Here is a 21163-nt window from a genome sequence, read left to right as displayed (position 1 = left end):
AGAGTAACAGGAGAGCTGACCCTTGGCTGAAGACTGTGGACTCGTGCTAAGGGCAGTCTTGCTTCAGGCCACCAGCTCCCCACGTGCCATTACACGAGTCATTCAGACTCTTGGCCTTACCCATCTTCACAGTGGGGCTGAATCCGTTTTTCTGACTTAAATCACTGCTGTCTGAGCAGAAAAGATTAAGAAAATCTTCACTAGTGATTGACCAGTGAGCCCATCTCATGCAAAAATTGTGCTTCTGGGAGCAAGGCAAAGCACTATAATCACTCCTAAGAAATACGTATCAGTGCTATCGTTGTGTCTTGCAGGAAAACAGCTGTTGCAGCTGGAGACCAGTGCTGGTTATGCTCATAGCTACCCTCCGTTCCCCATGTAATTCCTCCACCCATCCTCACCAACTTGCTGCTCATGGCTAGCGCCAAGCTGGTCCTCCTTCCTGATCTGAGATTGCTTTTATGAGGCAAGGCTTGTCACAGTTACTGACTGAGCACAGCCAGGAAAACCCCATTTCTCTAATATCAAAGACTACGAGGACAGAATCTCACACTACTGTAATAATACTTTTGTCTGAGACCAAGGATGCCTCCACAGGAGAAAGGTCCAGAAAGGAACTGGGTCTGTACAGCTCCTGACACCAGCAAGAGAAAAAGGAGAGGGTGGGAGGTCTGGTCTGATTAGAGTAAAGGAAGCAACACATTTGGTGTCAAGTCAGTGTGAAGTTGCTTTGCTCTGAAATGCCAAACCACCTTTGGCAATGCCTAAAACTCAGCCTAGGAGAGAGTTTATTCTAAGAACACGATTTGTAGCTAAATGGATTTCTCTCAGACCCATGAAATACTCACATTTGTTTCACATGATTACAAACTTGTAGGACTGCACTCTCCCCATGTGCCACCCCAGTGGCTGCCTCCAGTAGGTTGTTGGCCTTCCCTAGCACCTGGTATCTTGCTGAAACTCATATTTTCCAGCAATCTCAGGGTCCAACATACTGTTTACCAGCACAGCTTAGAAATTCCTAGATCTGACACACAGACAAATCTGAGAGAAGACATTGCAGGCTGCAAGCAGATACAGGGACTATCCAGGCCTTCTGCAGGACAAGCTGAATGTGAAATGACAGAGAACAGAGCTGTAATACTATAATGAGATGGAAAGTAAAGCATTAGAAGCAGGGTGGCACAACCCCAGACTGCAGCAAACAAGAACAAGACCAAATACAGTAGCTGTAGACACAGGAACAAAGGAATAAAAACAGCTTACCTTTAGAAGGTCTCCAATAGGCAGGATCTCCAGAGAGATACCCTCACCTCCACTGCCAACCCCTAATGAGGTCTGGGAAGGGGTGGATCTTGGCTCCACTCCTCCTGGTCACTCAGATACATTGCATACACCTGAGCTCCCCTGGGTTGGCCCTGCCTTCCCACCAGGTGATCAATCAGTGTTCAGGCCGTGACTCAGCATTTCTGCTACAGGAGCTAAAGGCTTCCTGCCCTAATTTGTCAAGATAGCATAATGAACTGTAAGAGCAGGCCGTCAGGGTCACTTTGCCAGACATTTATCTACAGGCAGAGCTAATGCCAAATCAGACTGCAGGATTTTGTGTGCCGTGGGGGTCTTCCTAAGCCAAACACCAGCCCCATGCTGCATGTTTCTCCACGGGGCTGCAAGGTTTAGGTGCATGGCTAAAATTGGCTTTGTAAAAAAAAGCAAGTATAAATATCCTTACTTGTATCATGAACAGGTTGCCTGAGGAGGTTGTGGATGCCCTGTCCCTGGAGGCATTCAAGGCCAGGCAGGCTGTTTGCAGGGGGGTTGAAACTAAATGATCATTATGGTCCTTTTCAACCCAGGCCATTCTATGATTCTGTGATCCCACATCTACAGAAATACAAATATAAAGCAGAAGTGGACTCGGAATCTCCGCAAAGCCGTGACAGATTCAACCACTGAGGCGATTTATGTGGCTGGAAAGCCACAGGCAGTGCTGGATATCCCATTGGAAACAGCTGCAATAAAAGCAGGTATACTCACTGTTTTTATCCCCGGTTTCTGAGTCCATCAGCTGCAGCTCGGTGTCCTCTGGGCTGTGTAACTGAGTTACTCCTCTTCCGTCCTTCAGTGTCCCCTAAGGCAGGTGGAGCTGCCCGGAATGCATCTGTCTGAAGCCTTCTGCCAGCCCACACCAAGCAGCTCCAGCAACGAGCCTCTCCATGGCCGCTGGGATACGAGCTGTGTTTCTCCATCCCTCCAGGGCTCTCCAAAGCACCTGGAAATGTTCGGACTGTTCTGCAAACACATTTGGGAGCTAACATGGCCACGCAGCCCCCTCCCTCACCCTGGGGCAAGGCGTGAGGAGAAAGAACTGGAAACTGTGCCGTGGCTCCTGCTGTCACAGCCCAGCCCTTCATGGCTGCTGCCCTCCCAAAATCACAGAGCACACCTGAAAAACACCCCCACACCAAAAGCATCGTTTTGATATGATGTATTTATATTTACATGGTACATTTTAAAGCAATAGCTACACGGATCATACATATTAGAAACAATAAAAAAAGAAGTTAAGAACTAAAATGTACATCATACACTTGTATATATATTTTTTACACAGAGGTAAAAAGGCTTATAAAAATCAATACAACAGGGTTTTAACTTTTAGTATATAGATACAATAATGATGAGGCTTCAGGCACTTTAATTTGTTAATGTGAGCGATAGCTTGAAAAAACAAACATTTTTCATGACAGAAAACAAAATTTGGTTAATGTTTTGTTACCACAGATACAAAAATAAAATCTGAATAATTTCTCTCGAATGATTGATGTCAGTATTGCAAAGCTGACTGGGAGACCGCTACACACTGTTCAGCAGCAGTGTGGAAAGTAAGGAGGAATATTTACAAAAAACACCCATTTCTATCATTGTGCCCTTACACCACTGCCTTCACAAACCAAATAACACACGCGGCAAAAATCTACAAGTATTACAAAAACCCAACAGGAAAAGAGGGAGGAAGAAGGAGGGAGGAAAAACTGAAGAAAAAAAAAGAAAAAAAAAAGGGATTTTTTTATTATTATTTTTTATTTTTATTTCCAGACATACAGAAAGGCTTAGAGTATGTCTACTTCACTTAAATAAATAGGGGCACTTCAAGACCGGACAAAAAACTGTAAGATCTCTTTTGTAGTGTTGTGCTTTATAGAGAGAAGATCTTACAGATGTTTGTTTACATGAAACAACTCGGAGAACAGAAATAAAAGGAAAAGGTTGTTCCATAAAATTGTTTTCGAGGCTGGCTTGATGTTTACTAGACACCATTGAGAGATTTGTCAACTGCTATTAGGCACAAAATATTTATATTTCATTCAGCAAACCCAGACACATCACCGAGAGTGTAACACTCCATCCCTTTTGCATTATCATTCTTTTTCTTTTCCAACCAAAAGATCCCCAGCAACTGCTACAAATTAAGCCTACCGAACTCTATAGTGTATAAGCACGTTGCATACTTAGTTCATGGTCTACTAAAAAGCTGTGATTAACTCTCAGAGGAACCGTTGGGACATTCCACCAAGAAAAAATGGCAAGCGTTCCTTTTACATTTATTTGGCAAAAAAAAAAAAAGAAAAAAGAAAAAAAGAAAAAAAATCCTCTCTTTTAAGACTGATGTCAATGTGCAATAGAGGGAGGGAAAGGACATGCGCTCACTGGCAATTTACTGCAGAAAGAAATTATGGCAGGAACAGCAGTGCCAGCTTTGACAAGCCAATCCCTAGCTGCCTCAAAGTATTCAGATTGTACTATGCTAGTTAGAGCTCACTGCGCTAAATCATTTTTTTTTTTAATAAAAATTATTTGGCTATTCCTGTAATATATTAGAAAAATACTCTTTTTTTTCCAGCTAATTACAAGCCTTGTACACAAGACAACATGACATTTAAAAAAAATTAAAGTAATTTTATCCCGCTGTATGCACCTTATGCATCCACTTGATAAATCTGGGTGGTGAACTAGGGAGGGGAAAGTGAGGGAGACGCTTCGGTCTGGCTCCTGCAAAGACTCCTGTGATTAATCCTATACAAAGAATTACACAAATGCTGGTTGCATATGCATTACATTGGACATCTGTAAGCATCCGGAGAATCAGAACCGTAGGTCAGGAAATGAAAGTGGTGGTTAACATCCTGGCTTTTGATTTTCAATACCTGTTTAGACTGCTGAATGTAGTTTCTACCGTGAACGCACGTGTTCTCGTGCTCACATATTATACAGAAAAAAATAAACAAATACTATTTTCCATATAATCCACCACTTAATGCAGCATTTCCCCAGAATTGCCATGGATTGCAATAGTGCTTTTGACATTGCATTGCTAATAATTCTTTGCATAACAACAATTTTCCTCATCCGGAACTGTAGTGTTTTATACTCAAATCATTACATGGCTGTCTAAAGAAAAAGTTCCCTTCTTTTGGGCAGAACTCTGAAAACAGAGTTTTATTTTTCCACAGTTATTTAGGGAAAAAAGAAAACAGTAACATGTAAAGTTTCCCTTTCAAGTAGTGGTCTGAAATGATTACAGGTAAGGAGAACTACCAGATTCTCAATGGTTATGTGACTATGGTAACTGAGCTTTGATTTCTGATCACAGAGCTTTAAGAACAGAGAAATAATTTAAGATGTTTGCTGAAGGAAATGACGATGGACTCTAGAAGAGAAACTGCAGCTTACATGGCTATTTTGGCTTTGGAAAACAGAACAACAAAAAAAAAAAAAACAAAACAAAAGAAAACCAGTGACAGAAATACTGTGTTGTGGTACAAGTTTGTTACTAGCACACCTTCCATACACACAATAACTTGACAGCAAGTTAAAATATCTTCCAAGTGAGATCTCGTTCACTACACCACCCCGCTTAGAGAAATGCCAAAACTTGCTGACACACTGATGGTACCGTGTGAGCAGAGGCAAGACGGACACAACCTGGAGATGTTCTACAATCCACCACCATTTAAAGCAGTTCTTAAACTCATTTTAACTGAAAAAATAATATAAACATGTACAAGACAGTCTGTTTGATTACAGATTAATAATACAAAAGTCTATGCTGTACGTTAGTTAGTTAGAACACTTGATGAGCAAATCAATGCAGTGTGAGCCCCAGACGATCAAACGTAAAATGATCCAAACTGGTGGTTTCTGGATGCTGCTGGGCACAGTGGCTGCATCAAAAAAAGTGATCTCAATGCTCCAAAACCAATGTGTTCCCCGAACTACAGGAAAAACATAACACACCGAACTCATTTGTAGTCATCCAGCAGCTTTGTGTTTTCCACCACAGCACCTGCACATGACCCCACAGTGGTAACAAGCCCGAAGCGGCAAGTAACAGCACATACATGGAGCAATGAAAGACAAGGCGATAAGGGCCATCCACCGGAGGCAAAACATTTCATCACTGGTGTCACACGAACAAGGATCTGTAAAGTCTCCTTCTGGATCGGACATACAGTGATAGAGCATAGTGTCTGCACACCACATACAGCTCACTCGATGGATGCAAGTCTTGATGCGGTCAGGAGCATCCTGGCATTGACCCCGTTTGTTCTCCTCATGGTTAAACATGTCCCTGCAGTACACGCACCGTGACCTCTCACCATCTTCCTTCCGTCTGGGCTTGAATTTGACAGGTTGAGTCTTTATCACAGCACCCTTGATATCTTCACCCAGGTCAAAGTCTGAGTTGTCTACGTAAGGATAAGTGTACTCGTGTTTTGAGGACTCGCTTTTGGCAAAACGTACGTAGGAGTCCACGTCATCAGGATCGAAGTTCTTTCCTCGTGCTGGGGCATGGCGATAGTCCTCATATCCAGTCATCCAAATCTTTTCCCGAGGATTGATGCGTACTATTTCCTCATCATCATCTGGAAAGTTGACGTGTCGGTAGGATCGTGGTACTGACTGTAGAAGTAGGGATGGAGATAAAGAGGGAGAAAAGATTAACAAGCTGTATGCACGAAGAATCACAGAATTATGGAACGGCTTGGTTGGAAAGGACCTTAAAGATCATCTAGTTCCAACCAACCTGTGAGGGTAGGGCTGCCCCTCACCAGCTCAGGCTGCTCAAGGCCCCATCCAACCTGGCCCTGAACACCTCCAGGGATCTGGGGGCATCCACAGCTTTTCTGGGCAATATGTGCCAGCACCTCACCATCCTCTGACAAAAAGATCTTCCCCTGATTTAAATCTCCCTTTTTTATGTTTAAAACGATTCCCTCTTGTCCTATCACTATCAGACCATGTAAAAAGTCATTCTCTCTCCTGATTATGAGCTCCTTTTAGATACTGGAAAGACTTAAGGTTTTAATATCAGTGTAAACATATATTTATTTTAATAATTAGATGCCACTTAAAACTAAAGCTGGCAGAGGAGGAGAAAAGAGTGAGGATTTTCTGAGTGTTTTTGGTGGGAGGGGGAACCATATGCTGTGAGGACTTATCTAACTATGATTGAGACAGCTCCTTGTGTCCTAACAGTGAGAAGTGCCTTACTTGTTCTAGATGGTAGCGGTCAGAGCTGTAATGGTCATGAAGGTGCCCACGAGTGCAAATTCTTTGATTTTCGCAGGATGCTGGAGAAGCCAGAGTTCGCACAGGCTGTTCCCTTTTCTGAGAGGAGTTGGAGGAGCTATCTGTTGCATTCTGTTAGAAATGGAAAGGGGAAAAAACTTGTAATACATCCAATTGTTACAGCACGCAGTCTTAAAAGAGATGTTTTGCTACTCACTGACTTCGCACACACCTGCGATATTGGCAACACCTGACGGCAGGCAGCTTCCATAGGTTTCACATAAAACTCCTGAAAGAAGCAGGTTTGTTGCCAGGCCATAAAACGTGTTGCCACACACATGGAAAAATTAAGTATACCACAGCCCACCAGTGACATATTCACTAACACCACTCATACGCAGTTGGCACATTACTTGTTGTACTAGGCACTGCACGGTGGTGAATGTTCACACTGGAAGCTACCTCTGAAGCACATATTTAAACTCCTTCAAATGATGCTGTCATTTATGTCCTGATGTGCACTCAGGACTGCAGAAATTCTGTGTTTTTTTTAAGCCTTCAGGAGTACTGTTAACTCAAAAAACTTCTCTCAGCATTCTTCTCCAAGCCATGAATTCCACTTCACTGCAGGCAACTTAAATACTCAGCTTTCCATTGAAAGTTTTAGGGCTTTTCTTCTCCTTTTGTCACTAATCTTTAATGTACAATGAACGTTACTTGTATTTTTATACATTGCTCACCTCACTATTCTCACTTTCTTTAGGTTTGTTAATTGCACTGCTCCACAGCAATGATTATGAAAGGATGAAACACCTTGTAGTAACATGGTGTTGCCAATACATGCAGCTTCTTAACATATTTATTTATCTTCCTGCAGAAATGCACAGCAGGATAGCCCAGTCTTAGCCATTCCCTCTTCACAGCCCTTCCTTCCCATCAACATCTGCCTCTGACACTCAGCAAGATAAATAGTGAACAAAACAGGAGGTATTGCTTTTGGACACAACCTTTGTATTTTCTCTCCAATATCCAGACGTTCAGGCCCATTAATTCCTTTCACTGATTGTTTAGACTTTTTCACATTGCCACAAATATCAAAGGACAGCTGTTAAATGAACATCCCCTTGATGGCTCCTTTTGCCCATGGGTACAACTGACAGAAAAGCTGTAACGTTACATGTTCCAAAAATACTGGTGCCACAAACAAAGAAAAAATCTCCAACCCAATTCAACTAGCAACCTATGCTGCAGCTAAGGCAAGCCCAACACAGAGGTTTCCATTTGCCACAGCATTAGGTGGAGACAAACTCAACAGGGGAAGGTGGTTGTATCAACAATGGCAGAAGACTGGTTTTTCCTGAAAAACCTTCTCTCTTGGTCAAGAATGCACTCTCTAAATATTATTTTTCAATGAATCGTACTAAACACGTCCCTTAATCCAAGAAGACAAGAACAGTCACTGTGGCTATTTGTTTATTCTCAAAACAACGCTTTGCAAGACGCTGCCCAAACGTGAACACACCTTAAAGCATTACAACACTAAATATTAGTCGACCCACTCTGACTCGTATAGCACTGAACTGCCACCTTATTTTGTTGAAAGCAAATACACAGATCTGTTTGCAGTGTGATGTGAAGTCAGGCTGCGTTACCTGAGAAGTAACACAAGCAGGATGAGTTTTGAATGGCTGACCCACCCTTTGTGAACCTACTTTTAATTCATGTGAGATCGTTGCTTTTTTCTTTTCCCAATTATTTTAAAATCAAGTATTTAGAATCAGAACAAACCTTAAGTTATACTAGTAACACCTATAAAGTGCAACTGCACTGGTGTTTTTTTTTTTTTTAATGGTTTCATCATCCCAGTCATCATCTCTTACTAGATGCAGGCACTTCACACCTGGGGTTTAAGCTAAGTTTTGTTCCTGTAACTTCAAGCCTTACTACATCTAGCACTTTCTGGGGACACTTCAAGACAAAATTAGCAGCTTCTACAAGCAAGTTCTTCAAAATAATATCAAGCTTCCAGGCTATTTCGAAAACCTTTGAAGAGTTAGGATTTAGTTACAACAGCCCCCTCCTTACAAGTACTTTTCTGCAGCACTGCATGTGGTGCAGACCTGGATGCAGAGCTTCAATTTCAGCTTCTTAGAACAGAAGGGCAAACACCCTGTATTGCAGGCAGTTTTGTAGCATGCTCTCAAAGTTAAACTTTGACTGTCATGAGCCAAAAAGGAAGAAGGATTTAGCATGGTGCCGTGCCAGCAGGACCTTTCACCTTCAGTGGAAACGCAGCCGAGCCCTGCTGGGACAAGCCTTCGTGGGTATGCTCCAACTACATTGTGGGTGCTCATGGTGAACAGAAAGAAGCCTGGGAAACTCACTCATCTGGAGTAGGTGGCATACATTGGCCTTTAACATTCTTGCTCTGCTAGATGGAAAGAAGTCCCGAACTGGATATAACTGCTGGATAATCTTAGTGGGACAGCTGGGGGCTATAACCAGCCTCCACAAAGTGTGCTGTTTGCTGAATGCACACACGGCTCCACAAGGAAAGCCATATTTCTGCAAGAGGTAATTGGAAGAAAGGCTGGAGCGATTTTTATCGTGCTGGATCCTTATCTACCCTTTGCTCCACGCCTTCATCTCTTTTAGAGCCAGCAGGGCAACTGAGCCTCTCCTTCACATGTGTCAACATGGCTACAAAACCTGTTTGCAGCATACCAAAGAGGCTGCGGCTCAGGCTTCTGCTTTAACCATATTAAAAATTGCTTCATTTCCACATTCAGTGTCCTCAGATTTGAGGGGCAGTGTGCCAATGCAAGCACTTGCTCTGAGCACCAAGAAAGGCAGAAAGTAAGATATCCAAGTCTAGTTCTCTGCTCACTCTTCCATACAAAAGTTTGCGCTGCCTCCAGGTTGACAAGGCTCAAGGCAACTGGTTGCAGGGTTGCAGCATGATGATAAAACCTTCTCATGACAGTGAAGTTATTCAGAGGAGTAAAAATGAAAGCTGACCCTGAAAACTTGCTTAAGAATCTTATAATGCTAAAGGACCAGATGTTAAACAACAACAACTACAAACTCTAATTACCACTAATATGCAATCTGATGGGAACATCTTGATCTGCCATGTACAACGATGTACTCTAAAATAACTATCGCTGCTGAGAAAAGAGGTCTCAGGGTTAAAACAAGCAGCTCCATGACAGAGAACTCATCAGCAGATTAAAAAAAATACAAGCACCAGCACTGAAATCTTCATAAGGTTATTTCTACCATGGCAAAGCTCCCATGGCAATCATCAGGACAATCAGAGACATGGTTTCTGAATACTGGCTAACTAGAGAGGTTGGCTCTCTCCACCCTGGAAAAAGAGATAATGGAAGGAAATGTGAAGATGGGAAGGAAGAAGTCTATAGAATCATGAGTCCCATGTGGAAGGGGAGTTGGAAGTGATTATTGTTCTCGTATCCTTTGGAAGAGAACACAAGCCACTCACTGGAACGTGCTCAGATAAGGTTCAAACAGAAGCAAGGACTTGAGATAAATCCCATAATGTGGTTCAAGAAGCCATACAGAAGCTCTCAAAAGAAAGTAAGAGACCAAGAATCAAAGGTATGATGCTCAAGCCCGGAAAGCTGTGGTGCTCTCTTTACTACTCAACTACAACTGAATCTGAACTTGATGACTGTTGAAAGTCAGACTCAACCTCAAGGGAAAGAACTTCACCCGTGATGGAAGCAGAAAACAATTCCCATCCCACACAACACGACTGTGTTGGCTAGGATTTTCTGCTACCACCACAGCAGTGAAAATTTTGGGGAAGATGACAAAGGGGAAGACATCAGAGGTTTACTGCAGGTCACCCAAATATAACACTCTTGCTTACAGGAATAAATCTAGAAAGCACACAGTCTCTAGAGTCAGGCTATTTCACTGATGGAAAAGCATGTCCAAACCATTGGTCTCTAAGACAAACACTGTCTTCCTCTAAAGCCTGTTGAAACCAATCTGGCTCCACTGTTTTTTGAGAGAGAGAGAAAAAACTATTGAAAACATGCCCAGTAGTCACAGAAGAGGAATGAACCCAAACCTAAAGCAGTTGGAACAGCGAGTCCACAAAGAAACGCCGTTTCAACATGCCCTCGATGCTCAATTAGCAAATTCTGTGCGGCACATACTGGAGTTTTGTGATTGCTATGGCGGCTGCAAAGTCTTGTGGTTTTGCTGCTCGGATAACAAAATCATTAATCATGGCCATAATAGTAATTTTATAAAACCCACACTACACATTTCCTTTTGCAAGTGAGCTGAACGTATCTGAGCGAGCACACGTACTGCATGTGTGATACGGCTGCTTTGAGGAAAAAAACACTGCATTTCTATATGCAAATGGTTGTACTGTAATCATTAAAATGAAAGAAAAAAGTGTCCCTGCTGCCTGTTTCCCTCTCACAATTTAAGAAGTGACTCATTCAATTTAAAAAACCTAGTCATTAGTGCAGAAGATTATGTTAATAATTTACTGCAGTTTACTTCTCATTTAAATGGATTTGTTACACAAGAACAGCCAGCTAATCAGGTGCCTAAGTAATATTCTGAGATAAGTATCGATCATAAAAAATGATGAGAAATAAAAAGAAGCTTTCCCCTTTCCCAGCTACTTATCTGGATGGATTACCTTGCCTCCAAGGGCTTCACGGAACAGTTTCGCTTCATACAGTGCAATATCCAGGGTGACCACGAAAAAGAATGGTTCATCTCCAAATTATGAAGCAGCTCGTCAGAAATCAGTTGCCTGAGGGAATTTATGGGAGCTGCTGCTTGCAACTTCCACAAATGCTCTCAGCCAGTTGCAGCAAGTTTGCTGTCAAGAATAATTGCTGGTCAAACAAGACGGTTGGTTCTTTCACTAGGATTTTTACAGCTACATGAGATGGAGAAGGTGATGGGGAATAGAAACATCACAATGTTGAACATGTCGTTTTGCAAGTAATGGCTCTGAACTGTGCCAGCTTGGCCTTTCTAAAGCACGAGTTGTCTGTGAGCTAACCTGTTCTCTATTGCACACGCTGCTCTGCAGCAGGTCTGCTTGCTGAATCATCCCCACCTGAAGGGTTCTCAATGCAGCCCACGTGGAAACACAGAACGTGGTGGGTCTCATCTTCACCAAGGCAGACACTTCAGCAGCATAACCTCCCCACGGCTGCTCCTGCTTTCATTGTGAGAAGCCTGTGCATGCTGAAGGGGAGCCACTTGCTGTCTCACATCAGCCCCAGGAAAAGAAGCCCCACTTGGTCAACAAATCACAGTTTGAAGATGAGCCTGGAAAACAGGGAAGCAGCCTGCTGTTTGCCTGCTCTGCCCAGGTACAATTGCTCAGGAGCCCCAGCACAAGTGTGCACAGCCCTCCTCGTTCAATGGAAAAAGGGAAAACACAGCTGCACTATCACTATGGAAAGAAAAAATGATAAAAGTCCGTGGGGTGGTAAAGAGAGCCAATGCTACGGACCTGAGGTTTATCTGCAGAGCCTCCACTGTTTATGAACTTTGCAATGAGGAAGTCTGAGAGCTATTTTGGACACGCAGTAAAGAAACTTCCACCTTTCCAAAGAGATTAAGATAAAATATGGTCTCTCAGAACTCTCTCAGCCTAATCTTGCAAGACCAATTCTTTCCTCTCCCCTCTAGCTTTCATTCTTAAGCCTAAAGAGACACAGCACTTCTGAGCGTCACACAGAGGGGAAGATCAAAACTCTCAGCTCCTGTCTCAACGCCTACTGCTTTCTATTCAAGAGAGTTAGAAAAAGATTTCATGTTTTCCATTCACTGGATGTGCCCTGTGTATTTAGGGCAGACTCTCTACTACTAACTTTATTTTTTTTTTTAATTTTTTACATTTTTTTTAAAACTTTCATGTTTTGGTGCCAGAAACATCCCAGTGGCTGTGCTGCCTTAAGTCAGCAAAACTTGGAGGAGCATTTACAAGGACTCTGTGCACGAGATCATCTCTGTTAAGCTCGTGCTAAAGCCGCTCTTGGCATTGCCGGTCAGCTCAGCATGCTCCACAGATGTGGCTTAGCAGCTCGCTGCAAGGCTTGAAGTGAACACATGAGAATCAGACACGGCTAAAACGATACATCAAGCAATCAGATGTGCTGCGGGGGGAACCTCGGAGAGATTTTTGCATGTAGCTGCTCGCCAGTGATACGAGGCACCAGACACAGCTCTGCAAAGGCCGGCATTTGAAAGCCTGCGGAAGCTCAGGGAGGACTGCAGCCACACAGCATCCACAGGACATCCCTTTCCTGTGTGGAATCTCTCACCTTGCCCTTACTCCACCACTGGGCTGATGTACCTTGTCATGTCTTTGCATTGGGTACTCTGAAGGGAAAAGCAGAATGTGACAAGAGAAAAGCTCAGATCAAGGCAGCTCTGTCTTACAGCAGGATGAGGACCTGGACAGAGCAGATCACTGCCTTGGTACATTACTGTGCAGGTCCCAGTTCCTCCCTGAAGTTTTCAGTTTTTGACATGCTTGCTATCAGCATGGCTGCCATTAATTAGGGAAGCGCTGGCTCCCCATTTTCAGGTGCTAAGAGGGAGCTTATCACACCCAGCACCGCCAAAAAGGTTTTCCTTCAGAAGACTGATGTGGATGCTAGGAAATAAAGGAACGAAGCTCGGCTGGCAGGTGTTGAGCAATGCACACAGAGGATGGCGAGAGCCTGTGAGGCTCCAGGGGCAGCCAGGAACAGATGGCTCCACATAACTCAGCACTGAGTTCCAGCTCCTCTGTGCAGAAACTCCCAGGCAGGGGGAAAATAAGGCTGGGGAATGGGGATATGCTGACGAAAACAAGATTAGCTGCAAGAATTGGAGCCTCCAGTCCATCATTCACATCTTTGCTACGTACAGATGAAACGCTGCAGCCTCCAAGTTCATAGGCACACTGCTCCTGTATAATACACTCAGATGCAAACAGAGAGGAAAAACAGTTGAATGCAGACTTCCCACAGCAGACTGATATGATATTTTAAGAAGTCAGTTAGGGGTCATTTATTCACACAGTTCTGAGCATCCACGTTATTTTAGCTGGAATCCATCACTAAAATAGAACCTAACAGCTGATGCAAACTTTAAAAACACCCTCTTCACATGCACTGTAAAAATGTCAGGCTCTGCTTAAAAATGCAGTGGCACTTACTGACTTCTGCCTTCCCTCTCTTGTTGCAGACGGAACCAGAGACAGATGAACTGCCCGCTGTAATCACTTCTGATTTAATTTTCATAAAATATTTACAAGACGCAGGAAAAGCAGACCCTTGGCAAAACACATTAGGCAGGTGAGGGGAGGGAACACAGCTATTTAGATGCAGTTGTTTATAATGCATCTCTGCGCTGGGCAGAGCTCCACAATGAGCTCCCAGGGCTTTTGCATTCTCAGTTAAAACCAGCACAAGCCTGGGGGTGTGGGCAGCATCGTGCTGCAGGATTTTGGTCAACTGGAGGATTTTCTTTGATATTTTTTTAAACAGGGCAGACTGTCGCTTTAAAGGAACAATCATTCTTGGAGCCTCATGTAAGAGCACACTGCATCGTTTAGCTTTCCCAAACTCCTCCTTCCTCTTTGCAAGCTATCCAAGAAAATGAAAAATAAATAAACAAACAAACAAATAAATAAAATCAGAGGACAAAACCAAATTATGGTTAGACTTAGCAAAACTTGGGTGCACGTTCCAAGTGGCCTGAACTCTCCACACTGATTTATTTTTTTCTCTTTTCTTTATTTTTTGCCCATACCCATTACATGAGGCAATGGGATTCCATCCCAATCTGCCTGTGTTCAAAACACAGTGTGTGGAAATCACAGCCCCCCTCCCAAAGAGTGGTGCTGAGATCCCCATCAGCCCCACTCAGCCACCAGTACAAAAGTGCCTGGAGAAGCGAAGTGTGGGGACTGCCACCAGGTGTTCAGGGGGAGTTGTGTGGCTGTTTTCCACCAGCTGCTTTGCAGAGCATTGCACATCCATTGGCAGTGCAGGATTGACATGAGCAGGATGCTGGAGGTCTTGTCCAGCCAAGGGCTTCTCTGGCTCTGCAGAAGCTAAACCATTGGAAAAGGATTAATTTTCTTTTATAGGAACAGTTCTGGGGTCACTTCCCTGTGCTGGCAAACAGGAGGGGCCTCACATTGCTCTGCCAACTTTGCAGCAGCCAACTGGAGCTGCATTCCTTGGCAGCAGTTTTGGGTATGATGCTCAAGTTTTGGGGAACCAAATATGCTGCCTTTGGGCTTCTTGCTTCGAATTGAGTCCCTCAACTATGCTCCCCTACACAGTGCTGAAGAAATGCCTGGGGAACCAAAGCTGAACAAAAAGCAAGGCCAAAATCAGAGACCACAGACTCATTTTGTAAAGTGCTGCAAAATCTTCCCATTAAGTGTCTGCTTCCCCCTAAACACTGCACAGCACCGAGGGGAAACACGCAAGGCCCAGATGTGGTGCACATTGGGCTGTTTGTGTGCTCCTGTCCCCAAAGGTCAAATCTCAACACACTTGCTGCCCTTCTGGATGGCACAGCAGCCTGCACACTTCTCCTTCATTTCTTGGGAGAATTAGAAGGGAATGTGCTCATAAACAGCTTCACACTTTAACTCATCACATAGCTGCAGTATATTACCACGCAGCCAAATTATTTTTTTGGAAGACAAACACTCAGCTGGCTGAATGCAAGTGCAAAGTGGTGCTGCAATACGCTCAGAGCAAGAACTCATTAGCTGCAAACTACAGCTGGCAGTGCACTGCTCCATTCACCTTCAGACAACAAATCCTACAGGCAGGTTGCTGATACCCTTCCCGTCCAGAAGCCTCCAAGGACCATATGTTACAAGGAAACAGGTTTTTGGAAGCTGGGAGATCACTTAAATGAGTGCAAGACTGGTTATGTACAACACAAGGATTAAAGTGAGGATAATACTGGAAGAGTTGGCACGCTTAACTATGCAACCCCATCATCATTAAGTGTGGGGAAAAGAAGAAAAGAATGCTAAAAACACAAAGAAACAAAAATCTGCATCACTGGAGCAAGGGAAAAGGAGCAAGTTGAACACAAGGATCCCCAACCGGTGCACAAACTGTAACACAAGTTCTGGCAGGATGCAGCTATAAGGAAACTTCCACTGTAGCAGAAGATCAGATTTCAGTTTCCTGCAGGATAGCAGGATATATCCCAATCCCACTGCAGAACCAACTGTGTTTGTATATGGGAATGGGATGGAGCCAGAAAACACACTATAAAAACAGAACTCAGAGAAAGGATTGAGACAAGAGGAATTGCTTACCCTCAGCAAAGCAGTTTGACACATCCACATCACCACTTTAATTAGCTACACAGAGAACTACAGGACAACAAGGCTCAAGGGAGCATGACACAGATATTATCTGCTTAATAATCTGCTGCTGAACAACAGCATGCTGTTTGCCAGTCTTCATGCACACACCCCAAATAGCAGGGGCTGTGAGCAGGCCATAATTCACTGAAGGGACTGCTTCCTCCAGCCAGAACTGCTGGAGCAACAGGTTACCTTGCAAGGGACCTGGGAGCCTGCAGACTGTGGGGGAAAACAACCAGCCGGATACAGGTTGAGAAAAAGAGGAGAGAAAGAAAGAAAAAAGGAGAGAAAAATTGTTTTAAAGACTCAGTGCATTTGGGAATTGCACTGAATTGCGTATTTCTGGTCTCAGAATGCTTTATCTCTTAGAGATTGACCTGAGAGCAAGAAGTAATGCAGTAAATACAATGCAGAAAATGAGAAGTCCTCTGTCTCCCTTCCCTTCTTTCAAAGGAAGCAAAGCTTCAAACCTATCCACTGCTTATCTCTCCCATCAGCTCACTTAAGCTCTTCATTTACATACTGTGAACCTGCAAGATATGTAAGAATAAACAGATTTTATGTACAATGTATCTTGACAACTTCTGTGAGGTAGGCAGTCATCAATCCTGTGGCTTTGAATGACTGAAGAAAACAGCAGCTGCCCTTCCAAGTGACATCTCTGTCTCAGGGACAATTGTATCTCATCACTGCAGTAAGCAGAACTTGCTTGTATAATAATTAGAAATAAATGGGTTAATTTCCAGTATCACTTAAAAGAAACTGGAGGATCTGAAGGGGGAAGCACGCCGCTATAAAGACCTGCCAACCAGAGAAAAACTTCCCACTTGATTCTCCCTACTGAAAACCTCTTTGAATGCTACTGTTCCCATTGACCAACATAAACTCATCCAGACAAAGTCAACTTGAGGAAGAGAGGGGGGAAAAATGTTGTGGTGAGGTGGAGGTCAGCTCCTTCTCCCAGGTTAACAGTGCTAGTATGAGAGAGAATGGCTTTAAGGCTTTACGTTGTGCCAGAGGAGGCTAAGGTTGGATATTAAGAAACATTTTTTCTCAGAATGAGTGGTAATCCATTGGAACAGCTGCCCTGGGAAATGGTGGAGTCACCACCCCTGGAGTTTTTCAAGAAAAGGGCAGACATGGCACTGAAGGACATGGGTTAATGGGCATGGTGGGGATGTATTGATGGTTGGACTTGATGACCTTAGTGGTCTTCTCCATCATCCTTAATTCTATGACTCTATATATTTTTTAATCTCAATTGGAATAGCTGTGCTTTACAACACCAGCTCCAAGTCCAGAGGATGTGGCTAGGAGCACTGAACCCTTCTATCATCTGGGCACTGCTAAGCAAGAATACCACAGGTAATGCCACCTGACTCTATTGTTGTGATGGGTCCCCAGTAGCTTTGCTTCGTCTTATGGAGCAATCAATGCTGCTTTGCTTGCAGTGACAACCTAAGCACTGCACCCCACCAGTACCATCCAGAACTCTGCTCCTCCAAAAACAGCTTCTCCTTGACGTTACTGTATCTCAGCCTAACAAAAAAGGAAATTGCAGGCTCTTGCTGCTTCTTAATCTCAAGTGCAACTCATGAAAGAAATAAATCTTGCAATTCAGTGCTTCTTCATGCCCAGCAACATCATTTTCCGTGGAAGGGTAGGATGAGGGATGCTCCAGCCTCATAGAGAACTCAAAAATGCACAAGTATAGCCATCCAAAGTAACTGGGCTGGGTTTCTGTGTGTGAACTTTAAAGAAAATGAGCTGCAGTCGTTCTTTAAAAGAACCATCTGAATATGAAACAACCAAGCCAGCAAGAAAAGTTAGATTTAGTGTTTATCTAACTAACATAAATCTTATAAATTTTAATAGTGAGGCTGTAACACACTTGAGGCCCACATGGGAGATGAAAGTAGGGAAAAGGTTTCATGGAAAGGCAGCAGGGAGAAATCTGTTTTTTTAATTATGAAGCCAGAAGAGATGCGAGGAGGGCTGTAACGTTAACATCTGCCACAACCCGTACCGCCAGCATCGCGTCTGTCCCAGCTATGAACGCCAGCAGCAGCCAAGCTGTGGGACAAGCTTCCTGGCTCCAGCATCCCTGAGCAACAGGGGAACATCTCTGTGCTGAGAAAGGGGTGTGAGGGGTGTGGGATTATCCTGAATACAAGGCTTTGTGGGAGAAATCTGAGTCTGGAGATTGTGGATATGGATCCTAGCTGCAGGAAGCCAGCTATCCACAGGAGGAAAAAAAATGGGTAGACTTGGTAGCAGCAAGGTGTGTCCATGTCCCCTGAGTGAAGAAAGAGAGCATCTGCCCTGTTCTGCTTCTGGAGAAAGAAGGCAAGCAAGTTCTTAGCCAGGATCCTGGAAATCTGCAAGAGAAGCAGTGGATTGAGTCTAGATGTCAATGAACCAAAGCCTGTACTCAGCCACGCTTTTCTAGATCACATCTTCACCATCTGCAAAAAACTCTGAATGTCTCACTTTCAACAAAGACTAGGATTTCTAAAATTACTGTTAATTGCAGGAAACAGCTATCACTGTAACATGATTGTGAAACTTAGCAAGGTTGGTTTTCCTTGTGCTTTTTTTTTTTTCTCTCTCATTCCTGTTAAGCCAAAAGAGGACTGCAGTCATTTTTATGTTCCTAAAGCAGAGCGGACACAGGAGCCATCTTTCCTCCTGCCAGTGGAAGTCTTTCTTTAGCACTAAAGCAGGCACAGTGTTGCCCATTTATCTGAAAAACACATGAGCAGCAATTCAGCTACACTGGCCATAGGGTTTCAGAATGAACATCTCTGTTTTTTTGGATGGCTTGCTAGAAAGAGACTGTTTCAGGCACTCTGCAGACTCTGGAAGACATTGACCTTTCTTTCCTTGGACTCACTTCACATTTTTCATTTCATGGTCATGTGGGATTATTATCTGTAATTGAAAGTAAAAGTGTAGATTAAGGAAAAAATCTGCAGAAGAACTCAATTATACAGCAAATTCTGCGGCCAAGGAACTAGAGAATTATTCGATCCTTATTAAATGGTATTTGCAAAGTGAATGTTAATTAAAGAAGTCTGAAGATGCAGGCTGGATGGATGAAGACAAACAGAACAATCTCAGCCCGCTGCAAAGACAATGCTTCCCCCAGCAGGGACGGAGCGGATGGCTAGTCTTACTCAGATTGCATCTCTTGAGAAGACGATTTATAACATACAAGACAGGAGAAATTTATTTGCTAACATATGGAAAACATTTATGGGCTCTACTGAGGATCTGGAATTAAAGAAACACAGCTACATATTGTTAAACTTCTAAATGGAGATTTCAGTTCAGAAATTAGCGTTTTTCCCCCAAAGTCAGTGACATTTACTTCCATAGACCTCAGCTTTCTGTCCCCTTAGGTAGGGCTCTCAGAACAGAGGGCTGTATTTATTTCTTTCATCACTATGGGTCTAAAGGACAGCAGAGTTATCAGATGGCAGAGCCCTGTTTTTAGAGACGCAATCCACGTTTCAGAACGATGGCTGGGCTGCCATAAAGAAGGGACAGAAGGGTACAGCTGCCTGAGCTGCAGCACTGATCTGCAAAGCCATTTCCAATTCTGGACCGCAGCGGTCGAACAGATTGCAACATCTTCAAGGAGAGGCAGGACCTTGCAGCAAGGACTGGAGGCAGCGGCTGGGATTTTCAGAGATGCGTAAATGACTGCTTAAATGACTCAATCATGCAGATGCTTCTGAAAATTCTGCCGCACGCAGTCGAGTTTATTCATCCATGTGTGGGAAAGGGGGAGGACTGCAAAGATTTTAATAACTACCTTAGGAAATAAAAAGAGCAAATGCGCTTTCTCTTTAAAACAGAGTGAAAAACCAAACCCTAAAAGTCTATTGCTGTGGTTGGGGAAAAGCGTTTACAGGAGAGTTGTAATAAATGCTTTCTGGGCAAGGACGACCAAATGGACTATCATATACAAGTTTAAAAGGGGTGTAAAGAAAGAATGAAACAGAAGGGTAAAAATAACAGAACACAAACCAACCTCCAAAAAACACTGCACATTAATTTCTTCCAGTCTACACACTTCAGTGTGTTATTTCTGGCTTATGCAGATCTCAGGCTCCACCATCATCTACCAGGATTCCCAGATAAAGCCAAGAACTTCAAAAGAACTTTACTACAGTGAAAGGAGAGATTCAGCCCACGAAAGCCAAGATGCTGGGTGATGAGCACCCAGGTGAGGCTGAGGGAAGAGCCTCAGCATTTTGGAGGAATGAGGGAGTCTGAGTGGGTTGGGTGCATGTCTGTTCAGATTCCCTGAAGTAATGCAACACATCCCAAAAGGCATCAACTTCCTCCTCCTGTAACAAGTACTGTTAGTTTAAAAATCAACATAAAGTTGGGTTTGTGGAGAAATACAGGAGCATTCCCAATGTGTTAACTGGCAGGATTGTAGTTAAATAAAATAAAATAAAATAAAGATCTCCTTTGCTCTTTCTGCAGGCTGCTTTTCATTGCTTTAACATGGAGCATTTCCATGCTTCACCCAGTGAGAGCTGGCTTGTGGATGCCCACGCATTCAGGGACCATCCTCACTCCGACAACAACAGAAGAGCCCTGCTTTGGGGACAAAACAGCACAAATTGGTAAACTGGCCTGGCTCCAGCAGGGCCTCCCCCAGCTCTGAGCCTATAAATCACCCCTGGCAGGTAGCTGGGAAGCAGCTGCTAATGATGGGTTTGCTGCTGAGCACAGGAAGTCACCTTTTAACCCTGCCTGCTGTTGTTTGCCTCTGGAGCCATGACAAAAGGACGGGCCAGATGATGTGCCAGCAGCTGGGTCAGAGCACAGCACAAAACCCTGTCCCATGCCATCTCACTTGGCCTTCCAAGCCACCTTTTGGCTGGATGGGTAGCACTTTTCCCCACCTTGAGCCCTGCCCTGCTCCCTGTAGGTGCAGAGGAGTGTCCCAGAGAAGGACCTGAACGAGGACATCCCACCTGGCAGCCCACCCCCACCTGCACCACACAACAAGGACATTTATCGTGTAAGGAAGGGGGGTTGTGAGTGGAGCCAGTAAATAAGTGTAATAAAACAAAGTATCCATTGTGAGAGTTGTTTTTTTCAGTCCATGGAATATCAGTGATCAGATTACAATTTCATCTGACATATTCACTGTTTTTGTTGTGGGTTTTTTTT

At 43.7% G+C, this 21163-nt stretch overlaps 1 protein-coding gene and 1 long non-coding RNA gene across 2 annotated transcripts in view; one reads left to right on the top strand and one right to left on the bottom strand.

The window, feature by feature from the left end:
• Positions 1–1422: 1422 nt before the first annotated feature.
• LOC116232856 (uncharacterized) lies at positions 1423–2400 on the top strand. The gene is made up of 3 exons (XR_004167784.2): positions 1423–1680; positions 1857–2027; positions 2126–2400. It is a non-coding gene; the product is annotated as an uncharacterized LOC116232856 (long non-coding RNA).
• A 73-nt stretch (positions 2401–2473) lies between these two features.
• Positions 2474–21163, bottom strand: part of SPRED2 (sprouty related EVH1 domain containing 2) — a 51328-nt gene continuing 32638 nt past the window's right edge. Inside the window, exons 5-6 of the mRNA XM_031599463.2 lie at positions 6556–6705; positions 2474–5964 (exon numbers count right to left, since the gene is read on the bottom strand). Coding sequence (XP_031455323.1) covers positions 5314–5964; positions 6556–6705 — 801 coding nt within the window. The 3' untranslated portion in view covers positions 2474–5313. The remainder of the gene's footprint in view (positions 5965–6555; positions 6706–21163) is intronic.

Source organism: Phasianus colchicus, chromosome 2 (assembly GCF_987193195.1).
Source record: "Phasianus colchicus chromosome 2, bPhaCol1.hap1.1, whole genome shotgun sequence".
Taxonomy (NCBI): Eukaryota; Metazoa; Chordata; class Aves; order Galliformes; family Phasianidae; genus Phasianus; species Phasianus colchicus.
This window is presented reverse-complemented; position numbering and strand designations above follow the sequence as displayed.